Source organism: Drosophila willistoni (genome assembly GCF_018902025.1).
Source record: "Drosophila willistoni isolate 14030-0811.24 chromosome XR unlocalized genomic scaffold, UCI_dwil_1.1 Seg105, whole genome shotgun sequence".
NCBI classification, from domain to species: domain Eukaryota; kingdom Metazoa; phylum Arthropoda; class Insecta; order Diptera; family Drosophilidae; genus Drosophila; species Drosophila willistoni.
This window is the reverse complement of record NW_025814054.1, coordinates 3042262-3061478: the sequence shown is the minus strand read 5'-3', so window position 1 is coordinate 3061478 and position 19217 is coordinate 3042262. Positions and strand designations below refer to the sequence as shown.

The window sequence follows — 19217 nt, the reverse complement described above, 5'->3', positions numbered from 1 at the left end:
AACCACCAAGTCGTATTATCAGCAGATTTTGCTTCAAAATCCAGATTTAGAATGGCGATACCATAACTTCAACGCTAAAAGTAGTTGGGAATTGCAACTTTGTGAATGAAGCGACAAAAGAATGGCCAAGCTTGCAACTACAGAATCTTTTTGTGCTGCTTGTGACTTAAAATCTCATATATTTAGGTCTACTTTAAGCCGGCTAAAACCCAGTTTTATTCTAGACATAAATTAACCATCAATATTGCTGAAAAATCCCTTAGAGATAACCACTAACGCCAATGTAAAGCGTATTTAAGAAATTCAAATTAAACTTACTAACATATAAGAAAAAACCTCTGCATGACACTTTGATTAGTAGGATCAACTAAAGGAACTTAAACTAATTTTCCTATATTGTTGCAATTTGCACTCCCTTTTTCTCTGTCTTTTAAATTGAGAGAAAGTAAGATGCCTATTTGGAACACTCTAAACGATCTAACATGCCGCCGTCTATATACATAATATAATAGTTTTCTCGATCACTACAAAAATTCAAGAGATCGCCCCCACAGCTAACAAGTAGTCTAACAATAATTGGCAAGTGAATTGTTAGCAAAGCTTTGCGAAACCGTCGATTGCTAATTTTCAGTTGTATTAACACTGTACAACTAATTTGAGATAAAGGGAGAAGAAAAATAATAATAACTATTAACTTACCTGGACTGGTCTGCCAGCTGAGGCCTCCAATGAACATTTTGCTATAACGAAAAGATAGATAGAAATGATATATAAGTTGAATAACGATCTCGTTTACTATTATGTCTATTATCAACTCCATGAAATGATGATGACGATGATGATAATGACAATGCTGATGATGATGAGCAGAAGTTGCACAGTTGCGGTAGGTGGCCGCTGACTTTGTCTTCGTCATTATTTAAATCATAGAAAATAAGCCGCTTTTCCCGCTATTGTTTTCATGCTAGACGAAATCTCTCTCCCTATTTCTATCTCTGTTTCTCTCTCTCTCTCTAACTGTCTCTCTGTATGTGTGTATATCTCAGTATTTCTATCTAGCTCTCAACTACACATTGCCATTTCCATTCCCATTCCCATTTCCATTTTGTGCAGACCCTTCTCAGACTCAGGCCCAGTCAGCCGATGCAACGAAGGCTTATAAAAACAAAAGCAAAGTCTGTGCCCCAAAACGAAAGTAGGCGGCGGCGGCTGAAACGCTGGGCAGAAACGGCAACGGCGACAACAATGATTATGAAAACTTCAACGCAAACTGCAAAAACAAAAAAAAAAAGAGCGCAACAGTGGCAACAAACAAGCAAAGTAAAGGCATGACAGAGGGCAGAGGACCAGGGGGAAAAATGTGGGTGGAGATCGGGTTAGGGGGTGGGGCAATGCAGTTGGGCGACACGAAAAACGAATGTAAAACACACACAAAAATGCATAGAAACACAAATTGCAATGAAAAGCAAAATAAAACAACAAGAGAGCGTGTAAGAGAAACAGAGAGAGAGAGACATCGACGAGAGAAGCAGGGGACAAGGCGAAAAAATGAGACAGAGCACAACTAAATGAAAATGTTAATAAAATGTGCAACAACAACGATACAAACGTGAAGTAAGCTAAAAGAAAAACTAAACCAGAGAACGGAAGAAGCGTCAACAACAACAAAGAAGAAGAAGAGCAACAACAACAAACACTGGAAGCCGAGACAGGCGCAAAGTGCAAAGGCAACAAAACGTTAAGAGAGGGTGTAAAGGGTTCGAGGTAAATGTGAAGGTACGGCTTAAAAGGGGGCAGGGGGCACGGGGTAGGGGGCCGCCAAGTAACAGCACTGCAAAATCGTTTTGGTCTGGCATAGTTGCTGTTAGCGAAAAAAGAAAAATTTAGGCCTAGGCATTGCACTTTTTTTTTTTTTGCTCAGTTTTCTTCTTCTGCTTTCATTCCATTCTTACTTTTATAGTGGACCAAGAAAAGGGAGGGGGGCCAACCCACTAACGAGGGGGCGAACGAGGGCGGTATGGGCAAAAACTTTATTCTGGTTCTGGTTTGATGGCAAAACAATTTGTCATTAATCATTGTTTGGCAAAAATTTTGTTCATGCAAAGCAAGAGAAACTGAATGCCGTCGCCGCAAACTCAATCTCATTTCCCATGGCAAGAGGAACGAAGGGAATGCACACAAATTGCGCTGAATGTGAAAAAGAATTTCAATTTGAACATTTCAATAATTATAAGCTTAATTAAATAAGTCTACAGACCAAAAGAAGCAAGAAAAATCCGTTTTCGTAGTGGCAGTGGCCAAAACAAAAATGGAATATTATTGAGAAGGTCGCAAAAATAGTAAAAGTTCTACTACATTCAGGGGGACATCGAAAAATAAGAGAGTTTGCTTTAAGATACTTCAAAATGATCAAAACATAGGAGAGTTTGCTTTAAGATACTTCAAAATGATCAAAACAAAAGATAGTTTGCTTTAAGATACTTCAAAATGATCAAAACATAAGAGAGTTTGGTTTAAGATACTTCAAAATGATCAAAACATAGGAGAGTTTGCTTTAAGATACTTCAAAATGATCAAAACATAAGAGAGTTTGGTTTAAGATACTTCAAAATGATCAAAACATAGGAGAGTTTGCTTTAAGATACTTCAAAATGATCAAAACATAGGAGAGTTTGCTTTAAGATACTTCAAAATGATCAAAACACATCTGAATATTGAAATTAAATTCATCGAAGTTCTAATGCTCTAACTAAAAGGAACTAACTAAGGAATGACAACTTTTTGTTAAAAACCGTGATATCCAATCAATAAAATGTAAAACTTCAGCTCAGTTCAGATGTCGAAGGATTTGAAGATCGATTTTTTAGAAATCTAAGCCACAGATACACAGACATAATACCAAAATTAGCCAAGCATATAGCGGACAAATTTAAATCACATGAGAAGCATTCTATAAATGGCATCATTTTTAACAACTTTTTCAATTAAACGCATTGACTAGCAACTTCACAATGTTTTCTGTAAAAAAAATAAAGCTAATTTGGTCAATAAAAAGTTTTTTTAAGTTGACAACTTGACCTCATATATATTTTGTATAAAGTATATGTCTCCTAGGAATGTAAGCTTCGTGGTATGCGAGAAGACTAGATTTTTTTCAATTTCCAAAAAATCAGAAATCTCTATGACCTAGCTTTTTTACTCCTTTCTTCATGTAAAAAATCTAGCTCATAGCTATAGACGTTGGTTGGACAATCCCTAATACATAGTTGATGTAGGTTTTGAATTGGCTTTCTGGTTATGTTTGATAGAAGGGTTTCGTTTCGTTTATTCTAGTCAATTTTAATCAAAATGATATCTCAACAATTAAAGTGTAAGCGGTATTTTGGTATCATGTCATAGGCCCTATTTTGTATCTCTAACCAAGGTAATAGACTTGAAAATGTTATTTTTAAAATAAGAAGAAAAAACTTATATGAGAAATCTATAATTTACTTATAGATTTTGCATTTACTTTTCAGCGCATTCAACTGCACCACTGCACCACCGCTGCACCGCACCATGCCGTGCCATTCACTTTGCATTCTCGTTCATTCATTTGGCATTTCTATTTGATTCAAAGCAAATACTTGACGCAGCACTCATTTCTATTGAGATCATCCATCACACAAATAAGTCGAACCAAAGGCAACAGCCATCATTATCATGATGATGATGATGATGATGATGATGATGATGATCTACATTTTATTTGTATTTATTTAATTTCATAATTCATTTTTTTTGTCACCTTCGGACACAGTATGATGATGACAACGAACTCAACTCCTCTCCATGCACCCCACCACAGCTAAAGCTCACCTTGTCCCCACCACCCTATCCCGCACCGTGCTCTATCCCTGTGTGCTCAGAGATATACAGCTAGCTAGCCAATTGCAAGTGGACCAAATAAATGCGACCTTGTCCTACAACTAAGCAATTTGTGTGCATCGTCGTTGTCGTTGGCTCTGGTGCGTCCAGCTGCGTGATGCGTAATTGCAACAACAGCAATCAACTAACCCAACTTATGGGCATGAAGAGAGAGAGAGAGAGAGAGAGAGAGAGAGAGAGAGAGAGAGGGAGAAGAAAAGTGTCAAAGTCAGTCAGAGATTACTACTGCCGATTATGATGATGTTAAGTCGTCGTATTTTATCTACTTGGGGTGGTTTTTTTTCTTTACTTTAGTTTAAGTGTTGAAAAGATTTGTTGCAAATAGATTACGCATACGCCATGTTGCCTTTGTCTGGTTCTTGGTCGATCTTTTCCCGCGGGCACATACAACTTTAATGACATTCGTCTCTTGCACACTTTCTCTCTCTCTCTCTCTCTCGTTCTTTCTCTCACACTCAGCATCTTCCATTTGGGTTGAGGTTTTGGGTTTAACAGTTTTCGTAGCTATTTACAGATTTCCCACAAGTCGTTCCCTTAGACACTTCTCGGAAAGGGAATTCGAATGGTTGGAGTTCGGGGTGGGTTTGTGGTGGGAGCACCATGTAAATGTATGCGTTTTAAGCTTTTCTAGTCATAAACAAGTCAACGCAACATGTCCGATTAGTAGTGCAACCACCGACTGACATTTGTCACTGACTGACTGGCTGCCTGGCTGACTGACTGCCTGACTCACTAACTGAATGGAATGTGTTACATACATACATACATATGTACATATAAATGTACACCACGCATTGCTACAATCGAGGAGCAGACAACATAAGAGAAAAATATAGGAAGGAAGGAACTTGCCTCCAGCTCCATTCAGTCTAATCTGCACTCAAAAAAATCAAAAATTTTACTATCCACATTTCAGATTTAAATTTGGGTGATAAGAATTTCAAGGTTTCCCATTCTATATTATCATATTCAAGTCATCTATAATTTCTCTTGGTTTGTTACTAACTATTTGACACGTTTCTATAATAACATAAGCAAAGTTAAGTCAATGTAAATAGAAAGAAAGATGAGAATTTCTTGTATATATATATATGTATATTTCTTTTTTTTGGCAACATACATCAAGAATAATTCATTGATGGTGGGTAATTTGCAATTTTTGTTGATGATTGTAATTTATTTTTTGTTGCAGTGTTGACGCGCGGCTCAGCTCGGTCACATTTGCTTGCATTACGAAATAATTGTAAAGCGCACGTCACTTTTCTAAAGGCCTCCCTTTTAGAGAACCTCGCCCCCGACTGGTGGGCCTAGTGCCTAGTGCCTAGTGCCTCGTCCCTGCTTACGACCGTACACACACTTGTGCCATTCATGCGCAAGTCGTCAGCGCCCATTCACGGACGGATCCCCCCATTCACCCGTGCGCTCTCGTTGCTGCTGGCTATATCTTCGTTTCCCTTTGCCTGACTCTTGGGTCGTTTTGCCTTGTCTCGGCTTGGTTTGGTTTGGTTTGGTTTGGCTTGGCTTGGCTTTGGTTGGGCTTTACCCTCGGCCTGGGTCTGGGCCTGGGCCTGAGCATGGCCTGGCCTGGGCTTTGTAAGCTTGGCGCCCGCCGTCATCGTCATCGTCCGCTTTGCCGCTTGTTTGCCATTCAAAATCCGTTCAGACTTTGTATGCACATCAAATGTGTGCCTATCTCACTTCCACCCACATTCATTTGCATATCATTTATGCTATCTCTTTCCCACCCACTCCCCCACAGTGTCTTTTTTTTTTTTTTTGTTCCCGCTCTTTCACTCGGTGCACTAGTTGACGTTTTCTATTGTGGCTTCATTGTTGAATAGAAAAATGTGCAAAATAGTAACGACGAAAAAAAAAAATGAAAAAAAAAGATAAAGAAGCAGCAAGAAAATAGCAAAACAGCCACCTCACCCCACCCCACGCCACGCCATCCCATCCACATCTCCATTCAGTTCACCATCTCTGACCCTCTCTCGTTCTCTCTATGCCACACGCATGCCACTGCCATTGCCCCCCTCCGACGCTCTTCCACCCACCATCGCCATCATCATCATCATCATCATCACTGCGTGGACTTGCCGCTTACATGGAAATAAAAGTGCAGATCTTGTAACTTTAGTAATTTTTCACATGACAAATTATGTGAGCGGCTACAACAAGCAGCATACAGAAGAGCAGCAGGTTGACGCAGAAGAAGCAGAATGAGGAGGAGGAGAAGGAGAAGAAGATGGTGTTGTTAGTGTTGGTTGAGAAGTGAGGAGTGGGAGCAAGGGCCAACAAAGAGGCCAGGCAAAACTGCATCACTTCTGTGATGCCGCAATGAGGCAGAGGCCCTCTTTGCCCCTGTGTTATGCAAGAAAACCGAATAATGTGGACTGACTTTTGATATGGTTCATGGATCAGTACATACATAAGAAAAGGATAAAAAAAAAATAAGAAATTTACTAAAAATAAATTGGAAGATCAATGGTCAATTTAGACTGAAATTTCAATAAAAAAATGTAAACTTAGCTTAGGTTAGGTTCCGCAACGTTAATTTAAGGTAGATTAGGTTGGAAAGGTTTGGATTAGGTTTGACTAGATGATTGTTACTATTATGTTACTATCTCGTCAGTAAACCGTTTAACTCACTGTCGGTTAACCCCTAGTGAACTATAGTTTTCAATTAAACGTACAATCCTTTTGCAATAATGTTACTAAAGACTTCTGTTTTTATTTTTATGCGAATAATATTCGTATTTATTTACATAAATTGCTATAATTACTTAAACGAATTTGTTTATGTTGTCAATTATGAACATTTTGCAACTATACAATTCGAACACAGGTCGACACAACAATTTGTAATTATTGTTTAATTAAAAATGTTGAAAAAACCCAAACAAACAAACACGTGTGAAGGGACAAACCAACGAACAAACAAACAAACAAACAATCTCAACCTAACTCCCCCCCCCCCCCGGCTCATGTAGGAGTAAAAACAAATTATAAAATGATTCAAACCGATTTATTCAAAAGCTGTTAACACTTAAACCAATGCGCAAACACTTTTTTACCTCCCCCCCTCCCACCAACTCTACCATCAGGCGAGACAGGGGCAATGCAGGGCGATGACTATTATATGCTGGGCCCGGGCTATCAACAACATCATCAAAATGCAACAACAAGAAGCACAAGATGAGCGGAAAGAGTGGCAGCAATTGCTTTGGTGGTTACAACCTTTTTACTATCATCCTTCTGGTAGGAGAGGGGAATGGCTAAAAAATGAGGAGAATGCTTGGACGCAGAAAACTAAAAACTGAAAACTAAAACGCATATAGAGCAAGCACTAAAACGAGTTGCATTTGAAGCTGAAGTTGAGTATGGCATTGGGGGGTGGGGGGTGGGGTGAGGAGGTAGACTAAAGCATAAATATGCTGCCGACAATTGTCTGAGACATTTAAGGCAGCTGAGCGCTGCTAAGGATGGTCGGGTCGAACAAGGAGCATGTGTGTATGTGAGTTTGTGTGTGTAGCTCGTCTCTGTGGGTGGCTGGCTGGCTGGCTGGCTGGCTGGCTGAATTGTTGGTTGGTTAGTACATTGCTTGACTTGCTTGGGCGGCCGGCATTTTCTACATACTCGTTTATGGCAGAGAACACGCAAAACAGAGTAAAAATATGAAAGCGTTGGGTGGCAGCACCACCCACCGACGATGGGCTGGAGACAAGCGGCAGACAAAGCTAGAATAGGAAAGAAACGGACGTCGGGACGACGCAGTCAGCTAAATGTTGGCCAGGCGGCAGTGGCAATGTTTTATGTAGCACCCACAATAGGCAAAGGGAGGTGGGGAAAGAGAAAGTGGAAGATAGCCATGGGAATTGTTGGGTGCGTGTGTGTGTATGAATGGTACACAGTGGTCTTAACTAAGATGTTAACTCGATAAAGTCCTAATGTCTTAACTACTTTTCTATCGGTTATTCATGGCCTTTCTTCTGTCCTTTCTTTCCTTTACTGATCGTGTCGACTTCGTTGTTTGATATTGACAATTTACCCCCTGAAGAGATGAAGGAAATTTTCCACATTTCCTTCCCCGAGGATCCGCCATTGGAAGTTCCTCTGATAGTAAACTTGAAACTACATATGTATATGTCTTGAGTTTAGCAAGAAAAATTTGCATTTTTATTTTTCTCCTTATTTCACACCACAGTCAAATTGAAAGATACATATGTGTGTGAGAGTGTGTGGGCGTGTGTGTGTGTGTGTGTGTGTGTGTGTGTGTGCGTAATGCGAATGTGCACGAAAAAGCGTAATAGAAAAAGAACTTTACAGTTGCATCGATTTAATCGTGCGGAAAGCTAAATACGAAGGAGAAACATAGCCAGCGAGTGAGTAAAGTGAGTGAGTGAGTGAGATGAGAGGTAATTGGGGGCGGGGGTATGAAGAGGGGAGGGCACATAGGGAGATGGGCGCATTGGGGCCGCTATTCTAGGCGACCGGCGACTGCGTCTGGAGGCAAAATGGCAATGGGCAGTGCCGACCCATTCGGGCAGGGGGCACGGGGCACGGGGCAAGGGGCAGTGGAAGACAGGGCACCGGCACACACAGCCTAAATTGGGATACGCTTCGTTCGGTTTGGGCTCATTTAAAGCAATTCTGCTGCCGCTTTTCAAACAAACACAAACACAATTACCACTACATGCAATTTATAATGAATAGCAAACGAGAAAAGAGACAGAAACAGAGAGGGAGAGAGAGAGAAAGAAGAGACAAAGAGTCGAGCAAAAGAGCGGTAAGGTGGTGCACACTCTGATAGTTGCCGCTCGTCGTCGTCGTCGTGCACTTTGCGGTTCAAAGGATGCATTGTGCTACCAACCAACTGTCCCGCCGTTCCCAACAATCCCGACGACCCCCCTACCAACAGAATGACTTTCAGCGATACACTGAAGAAGATAGCAAAACTTTTGCGCTGGCTTTACTCTTTCTTTCCTTTCCTTTCGTTTGCTTCTTCTTCGCCGTTGTCTTTTTATCGTCTTATATTGCATAACATACGTAGTAGGCGGCAGAGCCATCGGCGGCACTAAGGCGACCAATAAAATGTTTGCCTAGTTATAAACCCGCTCTAGCCACCTGCTTTGCCTCCTGCTCTTGGTCCTGCTTCTGTTCCTCCCCTGCATCATTTTCTAATGGGTGGCTTATATTTCCTAACCAAAATGCGCCCCCCTCCGAAAAAAAAAGAAGAAACAGAGTTTAGTTGTGTTTTTTTTTTTTTTTTGCACTTTGCTGCCAAAAGTTATGACTGCAAGGAAAAACTTTCTTTTAGTTCGTTGCATTGATTTGAAAAAGAAAAATATATAGTGTACATATGTAGAGGAGGTACGTACATATGTGTGTATCTCTATCTAAAGGCTTTACTTTTTAAGTTAAGCTCTCCATTTCCATTTCCATTTTCGATTTGCCCATTTGCCCAGCAGCTGCTTCTTCTGCTGCTGCGGCTGTCAAGCCATTTAGCCATTTTAATCGAACTGTTTACTTAAAAATACGCCAACTGAAGCAAATGAAAAGTTTCAACTCGAAGAAGTTGATTGTAAATTGAATTTTGATAATGTCAATTGGGGTTAAAGTTTTAAGACATCTTTTGCCATAGCCACCGCACCGAGCTGCGGTCTTAAAATACTCTGTCAACTTAAATAGAAAGAAGAATAAAGCATTTCAAATGCATGGCTTGGCATTTAAGTCTTTCACTCACTCACTCGTATCTCAAACTGCAAATTAGTAAAGCAAAGCAAAGTTTTGGATGAGTGGATAAGTTTTGAATGTGTGTGCATACATACATACATATATGTACACATGTGTCTTCATCTAATTGTCAGGATAAAATGCCAAGAAGAAAACAAACTCCTTAAACTGGAATATGGAACTGAATGTAACTAAAAAACATCACCATCTTAACAACAAATTCAACATTCAAGTCGGTTCTAGTTTTCGATAACGATTTTGTCTGGCCTGTTCTTGAATTCGATTCCATGAGCCAAATTACTCGGGACACTTCCTAAACATTTTTAAATTTTATTCTTTAATATTTATATTCAATGCTGTTATTCATTATTTAAGAAATACAAGCACACCAAAAATTGTGTGTGAGTAAAACATTGAAACAAAATCGACATGTTTTCGTCGTTTTTAAACAAAATTTTTAGATTAGTTACGATTTTAAATAAGATGAAGATTTTCTCCACTTCAATTGGTAGGATTAGAATCAAGTTAGTTAAAAAACAATTTACAAAACATTCACATTTTTCATTTTGATGCATATGGTACCCACTAATGGGATAATCTATCAAATCCAAGTTGATATCTAATGTACATATAATAAAAACCAGAGGCCCGGGGCTTACTTCGACCGCGTCAAAGTTTGTATACCCTTGCAACTTTTTTGGTAACTGTTTCCTTATCTATAGCCATCAAAGTGGAAAAACGTTTTATCTAAAAAGGCTAATGTTCGCGAAAGAACTGCCTACAATCTTACAATTAGCATAGGAAATAACGAAGTTATTAATCAAAGTCACGGTTTTCCACCGATCGTTCCTAAGGTAGGCATATGATATAGTCACCCGATTTTTATCAAATTTGGCAAAGTCATTAACAGACATATTAAACTAACAAATGTTAAATTTGAAAGCAATCGCGTCAAAAGTAACGAATTTATTGACAAAAGTCACTGTTTTCGACTGATCGTTTCTATGGGAGCTATATGATATAGTCACCCGATCTTGATCACAGTCGTTTATATGTGTAATTAACTCACCAATATTAAATTTTATGACAATAGCTCAGAAAATAACGAAGTTATTGAGAAAAGTCACTGCTTGTGACTTTGCCGTTTGTATGGGAGCTATATGATATAGTGGTCCGATCCGGCTGAAACCCAGATATACATCCAGTGCACCATATAGAAGCCTACCTGCTCTCTTTAGCTCTGTAGATCTTACGGTCTAACAATAAGAGAAGTTTGCGCTGATCCAGACGGATGGACGGACAGACGAACGGACATGGCTATTTAAGCTCGCCTTCTCGTACTAATCAAGAATATATATACGTTATATGGTCGGAAATGCATTCTTCTATGCGTTGCACAGTTCTGACCAAAATAAATATACCCTTTTAGCGAGGGTATAATTACATTTTATATTTTAAGCATATTAAGTATTACAAATCGAAATGGAATGAAACAACCAATTGTATTCGAATATATGTAGCTTGGTATTTTCAAGTACACGTCATTGTGTTTATTCGAAAATATTATATATTTATTTTTTAAAAAATTGTGCTCAAATAATTAACATTCCCAATAAACCTGAAAAAAAAAATGTTTTGAACTTTGCTTAGAAAAGTAATACAATTGGCATTTTTTATTTGCAATTCAGAAACAGCAAGTTAGAAAACTGCGGAAACGGAAAGAGGCATCTGATTAAATTTGTAAATTAGCATCTCCAGAATCAAGCCAAATCGTCACAGTGTTTGGACAATTAATTGATGTTTGCAGGCAAGTAAATGATACTTTAAAATTGTATTTGGTGTTTTATTTATTAGCAAAAATTAACAGATAATGCATTGAAATGAACAAACTTTAAACACTTCCGCTTGTTTCAGTAATTGCAAATGACAATCAGTAGTATTGGGGATGAGTTCCAAATAAAGTGTTCTTTAAGCAAAGAACTACAAATGATTTAAACACATCTCATTTAATGTGAATTGCTGTGACCTAACCAATGCGACTAACCAAACAACCAACTGTTGCTGCTGGCCGACTGTCGCATGGTTAACAATAAAAGTTAACAGCTTTCAGTGTTGGTAAATGGTCATTGAAATTTTGTTTGAAATTTCTAATTAAATGACATAAATGTTTTTGATTTGTTTTTTAAAAGCTATTATTGCTCTTACTGTATGATTGTGTGTGTGTGTGTGTGTGTATGTGTGCGCGTGTGTGTGTGTGGGTGAGGGTGATAGCTTTGCACTAATGACCAATGGTCTCTGGCCCTAGAGTTAAATTGCCTCAGGTCTCATTATGCATACAAAATGAAAGCTTATTGGCTGGGGCCAAACGACGACAACGACAACGACAACGGCAACGAGAAACGACGATGACGACGTCGACGACCATTCGATGACAATGACAGTAGTTTTTAAACAAAACTACGGCAACCCGGCAATATGGAATTGCGCATACAACGACACAAAATCATTTGGGCAGCAATTACACACAGACAGCCTAGACAAAACGGTGGGCGTTGGAGAGGGAGTGAGAGTGGATAGAAATGTGGGGTGGGGGGGAAGGAGAATGAAGGTGGTCCAACTGTATTTCGTGTACATACAATGAATCAATTTACGAAACGTAACAACAAAGCCACAATTACAACTAGAGACAAGAACAAAACGACAATTATGAAAAAGAGCAAACGCGAATACGAGGCGCAATGCAATGCAATGCAATTGCATTTTCCAAACGTTGAGTCTTTATTTTGTACTTTTTTTTTTTTGTTTTTGTTTTTGGGGCACGGTTAAATGACGTTGGAGAGCAAATCTGGGATAAAGAGAGATCAAGAGTTGGTGGTGGTGGTGGTGGTTGTGGTTGGAGAGGGAAAGGGAAGACAATAAGAATGAAGGCAGTTCGACGACAGCGTGCAAAGTTCTTCATCTTCTTCGTTTTGTTGGTACCCGCGTGTGTCAGTTCTAATGGATAATTGTCGGACGCAGATGCCGATGCCGCGATGCCAGCCCATGTACTCGCTGTCGTAGCTCATTCCTGAGCATTTTGTTTCTGTTTTTCCCCCATACACACATATGTACATACATGAGGTACTTTTTGGGTTAGATTAGTTAGTTATGGAAAGTGAAAAGTCTCTTCTCCCTCTAATCTATGACTGATTCTCGGAGTGGAGGAATGAGTTAAAATTTCCTCTCCCTAGCATACCGTTAACTTAAAAACTGATTAAATTTTAATATCTAATTTCGATTTCTTTACCTATAATAACCGATTCGCCAAAAGGATAAAATTTAATACACTCGAAGATCTTATATAGAAACGGTTTCCAACTATATTCAGTCTATTCAGAGAACCATTTGGTCCTCTCACTCTCTTGCAAAGAGCAAAGGAATAAGTGCTCAATGAAAGCCGCCAAAAAGAAGATGACAAAATAATCTCAACAAAGATAGCAAAGAGAGAGGGAGACAGAAACCTTTTTGAAATAGGCAAGGCTAAAAAAAGGAAAACATCTAGGTTTCTTCTATTACAGGGTATCTCCATGATCGATTCGCTGACATTCCAAAAATCAAAAAGACAAACAGAAAAAATACAAAAAAAATAAAAACTAATCGCACTTGTTGTTGTTTTTGTTGTTTGTGTTTGCTGCATTTCACTTTAAAAATACATTTGGCAAAGTGAATTGTATTAATAGCAGGGCATTTATTTAGTTATTTCTATCTTTCTTTACTTCTTTACGTATTTCATCTCTATCTCTCTCTCTCTCTCTATTTCTGCTTGTTTTCTTTTTGTTCGTTTCCTTGGCTTTGTATTTATTTCGCGTTACAGCAAATCAGTTGTTTTTTTTTTTTGTTTGCTGTTTTTCGGCCCTTCAAAAGATTTTATAAAGCAACCAAATATGAACCTCAACCAGGCATGGACGTAGCAAAAGGGATAAAGATAAGCTAAACAATGTGATAGCTTTTTACAGTTTTTTGGTCTAGCCACAAAATAATGACCTCGAGCCGGCTTGATACAGTTCAGAAGGAGTTTCAAATGATATTCATTAATATTAAATCACATTATTAAAGGTATAAATAAGCTAAATATGGCCAAAAGCGAATGACACTATTTCTCCCTTTCGTTGTTGTTGTTAATATAACTATGTATATCAAGAAAAAGAAGATATGGAAGAAGTATTCCTAAAAGGACTAATTTTAGTTTCATATGACAAAAAAATGCAACATACTCAAGACGAAATTGTCGATAAATCTAAGTCTGTAACTAATTCATTAAAGAAACGGATCGAAAAAGATTTTTGAACATCCTTTTTCTGTAAAAGGGGTTTTTCTAAACCAAAACCGAACCGGTTATACCCTGCAACAGTAAAACAAACATATTTTAAATTTATAATAACAAATGCCTTCATGTATTTAGAAAAAATTCTGTTCAAATGCTTCTTACAAGAATATCTCACGCGAGCATATGAGCACCCTAGCGCCCCCACCATCCAACGGGCAATTATGGCCTTTTGGAAAAACGTTTATACGCATAACTTGGCTCTTTTTAGTCCGATTTAAATTAAATTTGGTATGTTGGTGAATATTAATTGTAAATTGATGTATGTACCAAATTTGATTGCTTAAGGTAGGTAAAATTATGGGAGGTAATTGAGTTTTTTCAAATTAAAGAGGCGCTTTTATAATCTCCGAGATCTAGTTCGTGCATACGAACGGACGGACATATCTAGATCGACTCGACTGTTGATGTTGATCAAGAATATATATACTTTATGGGGCCGGAGAAGCTTCCTTCTTTAATATAACATTTCACCTTTGGGTGCATGGTATAAATATACATAAATGTATCTGTATATGTATTTCGACAAATTTAGTAATTAATCCTATGATTACCTTAAAGAAATTAAAATATTAGAAAATTGGCCGCATCAGACCAAAGGGACGATCAGTACGACCGAATTATTCCTAGTCATAAAACAGAAGAAAGAAAATGTGAGAAACAGGACTTAATCAAGGAAATCAAGATTGAAAATGCTTCGCAGTTAGTTTCTCCGATATTTCTTGTTCCCATTATTTTCAAGCTTTTAGCTTAAAAGATTTTCGTTTTTTTTGCACTGATTTTGATGGAATTTATTGCCTAATCTTTGGATGGGATTAAACTATTCTTTTCCGCCGTCCATGTCAATGGAAAACTCTAATGGGTGACTGCAGGTCGGCCGAATCTGAATGTGAAGTGAGCGAGGGGGCAAGGGAAAGCCTCCGCTGTTCAAAATTTACTGAGCCGTGGCGATCATCATGATGAACGTGCCAGTCGTAGAGAGCAAAAAAAAAAAAAAAAAATTACAAAAATAAAAGAAAAAAATAAGAAAAAAAAACAAAAAATTGAAACTGTGAATGGAATTGTTGCATATTCACGAAAAGTTGCACAACGAGACGAAAAATACAGATAGAAAGAGGCAGAGAAAGGGCAAAGAGATGCGGATGCATTTGTATCTGTATCTTTGTATCTAAGTCTGTGTGTGTGTGTGTGTGTATCTGGGCAGCCTCATCAAAAGGTATTTTGCATTAATTCAAGATTTATGCATTCAACATTTGGTTAGGTGGCGGCTGCTGCTGCTAGTGGTGCTGCATTTCCCATTTTCACCACCGCCGTCAGTTGTGTTGCACCTGCCAACATCACAAACGAACGAACGAACGAATGTATGGAAGAACGGCAGGGACTCCCTCCCCCTCCCCGCCACCTAGCGATGGAGCACAGTAGCAGGTGATCCATTTCTTTTATCCGGTTGCCTCTTCTCTCGGCCACAAAACTTTTTTCTTCATTTAATTTTTTTTTTTTTTCAGCTAACTAATGCAAATAGACAAGAAGAGCTGCAACTCATTCACCTTACCATTTCCCCTCATCTCTATCCCTATTTCTTAACGCACTCTTTCTCTCTACATCTCTGTTTTTCTGTGTTGCCTTCTTTCAATTTGCAACATTCGAATAATAGATATACATATGCTATATAGATATAGATATATATTTATATGTTACTGTATATGCATGGACTGCATAATTTATAGGCTTTGCGTGTTCAATGGATTGCAACGACCAACCGACCGACCGACCGACCGACCCACCGGGGCCATATGGCTCTACATCTCGAGATATGAAGCGATATGACATGTAGAGAAGAAGAAAACAACAAAAAAAAAAAAACCTAGAGAAAGCAGCTTGATGCAAAATTATGGGGAGTTTGTCTAATAGAGGCCGACATGTCATGACATCAAATGCCCCACTTCGTTTTTGGCTTTTAACAAAATTTGTATATTAATGCGTATATGTACATAACATATATGTAAATGTACATACATGTATTACAAGAATCTACAGTAAAGACCAACCCTCTTATACCGCCTACCGAGACGTTTTCCACTTTGGAAAACCAACTTTTGTGCTTTCAGTTATCTATATAACATTTAATTTGTTTTCCATTTGAAAAAGGATACTGAAACTTGATGAAATGCTGCACAAATTACAGACTCGAAACGTTACAAGTTTTTGAGTTCAGCGAATTGTACAATCTGGGTTTTTTTTTAGGCAAAAACCAAATGTTGCTTTGCTTTTTTTACTGATTTCTCAAATTTATCAAAACGAACCGTTTCAAGTCAATAGAAATTGGTTAAAAAATTAAATTTTTGCGCCTTATTGATATTATAAGAAAATATATCTCCCATCTCTTTTACTTCTTAACTATTTTCGTAAGCGATTCCTCTTTCTAAGCTAAAATTTTGATTGGCTTCTGTTTTCCAAAAACATGCTTGATACTAAATGGAATGTATGGAAAACGTATGGAAAATTAACGAGAAAATTTCCAAAGAGTACAATCCAAGGTCTTAGAAGACCAACGGAGAATTAAGATCATTTGTGTAATTTAGTTTATACGCCGTGAAATGATGTTTGTTTTTAACGTCCTATAGAATGTAGAACGAATCGAATACTGAGCAATGACTAGAATATTTTCAGCACCAAATCAGAACTTAATATTTTCTAGAAATAATGCGACACTTATATTAAATATTTGCAATCATGCTCGAAACGAACAGAAAATGGTCGAATTGGTCGCTCTCTGTGGCAAAGTCTTCAAATAGTTTAATATACACATATAATAGTCCCACTCTCTACAAAAATATTGCGTCAGTTATGGCTCCTCCCCCATTTGATATATGCTTAACCTGCCAATTCTCTTATTTATGGCTCATCATGGCTCTCACCTTCTGTGTTGTACACATCATTACCCTCAATCAAGAAAAACACCAAACACACCAGAGAGAACACTTGGAATGCCAATCATATTGACTCAGTCATTTATTTGTCTGACTTTCTGACAGTTTTGTCCACAACCCGAAACGACAGCCCGCCTCTGCTTCAGCCTCTATATCTCTATCATCTAGTGTCGATTATCAGCAATGCAGCTTGCAATTAATCTACTGCATATGACACCGCCGCAATCACAACTTGAACCCATTGTGGAGTTTATCCCTCTCTGTGTGTGTGTGATGAAAGGGAATGAAATGAAACGGTAATGGGTAATGATAATAAACTGTAGCCAATGGGCGAAAACTGCATTGCAACTAAAGGCACTGAGAAAACTATCCTAGCAATGGCTTTAATTGAATTTTGATGTCCTTACTAAATTGTTTTCTAATTAGTTTGGCAGACAACGAGAAGAAAGGATCAGGAGCGGAGTGGAAATCCCCAGAGTTAGCAATGATGACGATGATGATGATGATGATGCTGTCGCTATTCCTGGCGGGCAGTTGACATAGAAAACTTTCTGTCAACAACTTCAACTGGCAAAACACAAACTGCCTGTCCCTTGGCCCTTGTCCGTGTCCCTGTCCCCTACTTTAACTTTAATGACAACTTAAAACTAAAACAATTAATGCCACATTCACGACCTCAGCAAAAGAAAAAAAAAAAAACTAAACGTTATGCAGCGCATCGATTTTAAAAATACCCTGTATTAAATGGCTTGCCCTTTATGTTATCTGTTTTCTGTTTTTTGTTGGCATCTCATTTTTCATAATGGGAGTCTAATTACTGGGCAAGAAATTTAGACTTACTTGTGCTGTAGACATTTCTTTTTTTTAAACTTAATTCTTGCTTCGTTTTATTAAGTTATAATTCTCAACTACTTATAGCATTAAAATTTTTTAATAATATCCTCTTTGTTATTAATTTAGCAGTCACACGGTGCGTATACGTTATTCCCGACCATCTTGACTGCCTTTCTGAACTGCAGAGTATGGAATTAGCCAACAAACAAATGAACGCGAGGAAGAAGAGTTAAAATAATTACAGCAACACTTACCCAGGATCATTGGGCACCTCTGAAGGTGAGCATGGACCCAGTTCCACTTGCTGCTGCTGCTGCTGCTGCTGTTGTTGTTGCTGCTGTTGTTGTTGCTGTTGCTGCTGCTGCTCAATTTTGATGTCCATGTTGAGGTCCTTTTTGGAGGTCCTTTACTGCTGCTGCTGCTGCTACTTCTGGCTAACTCTATAAATGTTTTTTCATACAACTTCAGTGTATGGTCATTGAAGTGTGTGTGTGTGAGTGTGTGCGTGTGTGTGTGTGTGTTTGAGAAGGGATGGGGGAGGTGCTACAACTACTCCAAAGTAGGTGACGACGACACAGCAGCAATTGTCCGTTTTCCTCCTTTGTCTTTTCCTTGGTTCCTTCCTCTTGCTCTTGATGTCTGGCTTGGGCGTTCTCTTTCGCTTTCTTTTGAGCTTAGGTGACTAAATTGCTAGTTAATTGTTTTGTTAAAGATTCGTTGATTTCCATTTGGCTTGATCTTTTGTTTGGCTTTCCTTTTGCTGTTGGCTTTTTTACACATTTGAATCACATTTCTATTTCATTTGCAGTTATTTGTCTATTTGGTATTGCAGGCCACTTTTGGTTTTTATTTAGTCAATAGTTTTTCAATTTATTTATTATTATTTAATTTTATTGTTAGAAACGTTGCGTTAACTTTGCGTTTCGTTTGGTTAAAGGCAACATATTACTGCTAAGATCTGTTTTAATTAAATTTTAATTATAATTTTTCGTTTCGTCAACAGCTGCCTCGTCTGACTCTTGCTCTTTCACATCCACACTCAACCAGCTATCCAGCCAGCCAACCAGCCACCCAGCCGACCACCCTCGCACTTCCCCATTCTTCTTCTCTTCCCTTCTCTTCGGCATCATCCGCTTTGGAAAAAGTGCACTGATTCGCAACGAACAGTCGTAAAATGCATTGTGTGCTTCTCTAGGGGAGTGAAGTGAAGTGAAGGGTGTGGAGCAGCAGCAGGCCGGTAGGTTGAGAAGGTGAAAAAATTAACTACCTGATTTTTTTCATCTCTCTCTATCTCTTTCTCTCTCTAACTATCTATTTGACATGTTCTCGTTTTGTGCGGCTAAGTAACAATTTGAATGATGTAAAAAATAGTTTTTTTTTTTTAGATTTTTAACATTTTATCAAACAAAATTTGAATGCATAATATTACT

General features: G+C 38.3%; 1 protein-coding gene across 5 annotated transcripts in view; it reads right to left on the bottom strand.

Moving 5' to 3' along the window:
* LOC6646085 (RNA-binding protein Musashi homolog Rbp6) overlaps positions 1-18745 on the bottom strand; it is a 200971-nt gene extending 182226 nt beyond the window's left edge. For 2 of the 5 annotated variants that reach the window (XM_023177881.2, XM_023177882.2), the window contains exons 1-2: positions 18042-18623; positions 700-740 (exon numbers count right to left, since the gene is read on the bottom strand). In XM_023177881.2, coding sequence (XP_023033649.1) covers positions 700-740; positions 18042-18169 — 169 coding nt within the window. In that variant the 5' untranslated portion in view covers positions 18170-18623. Of the gene's footprint in view, positions 1-699; positions 741-18041 lie in introns of all 5 variants that reach the window. The other 3 variants (XM_023177880.2, XM_023177883.2, XM_023177884.2) reach the window with 3 other exon arrangements.
* Between the last annotated feature and the right edge of the window lie 472 nt (positions 18746-19217).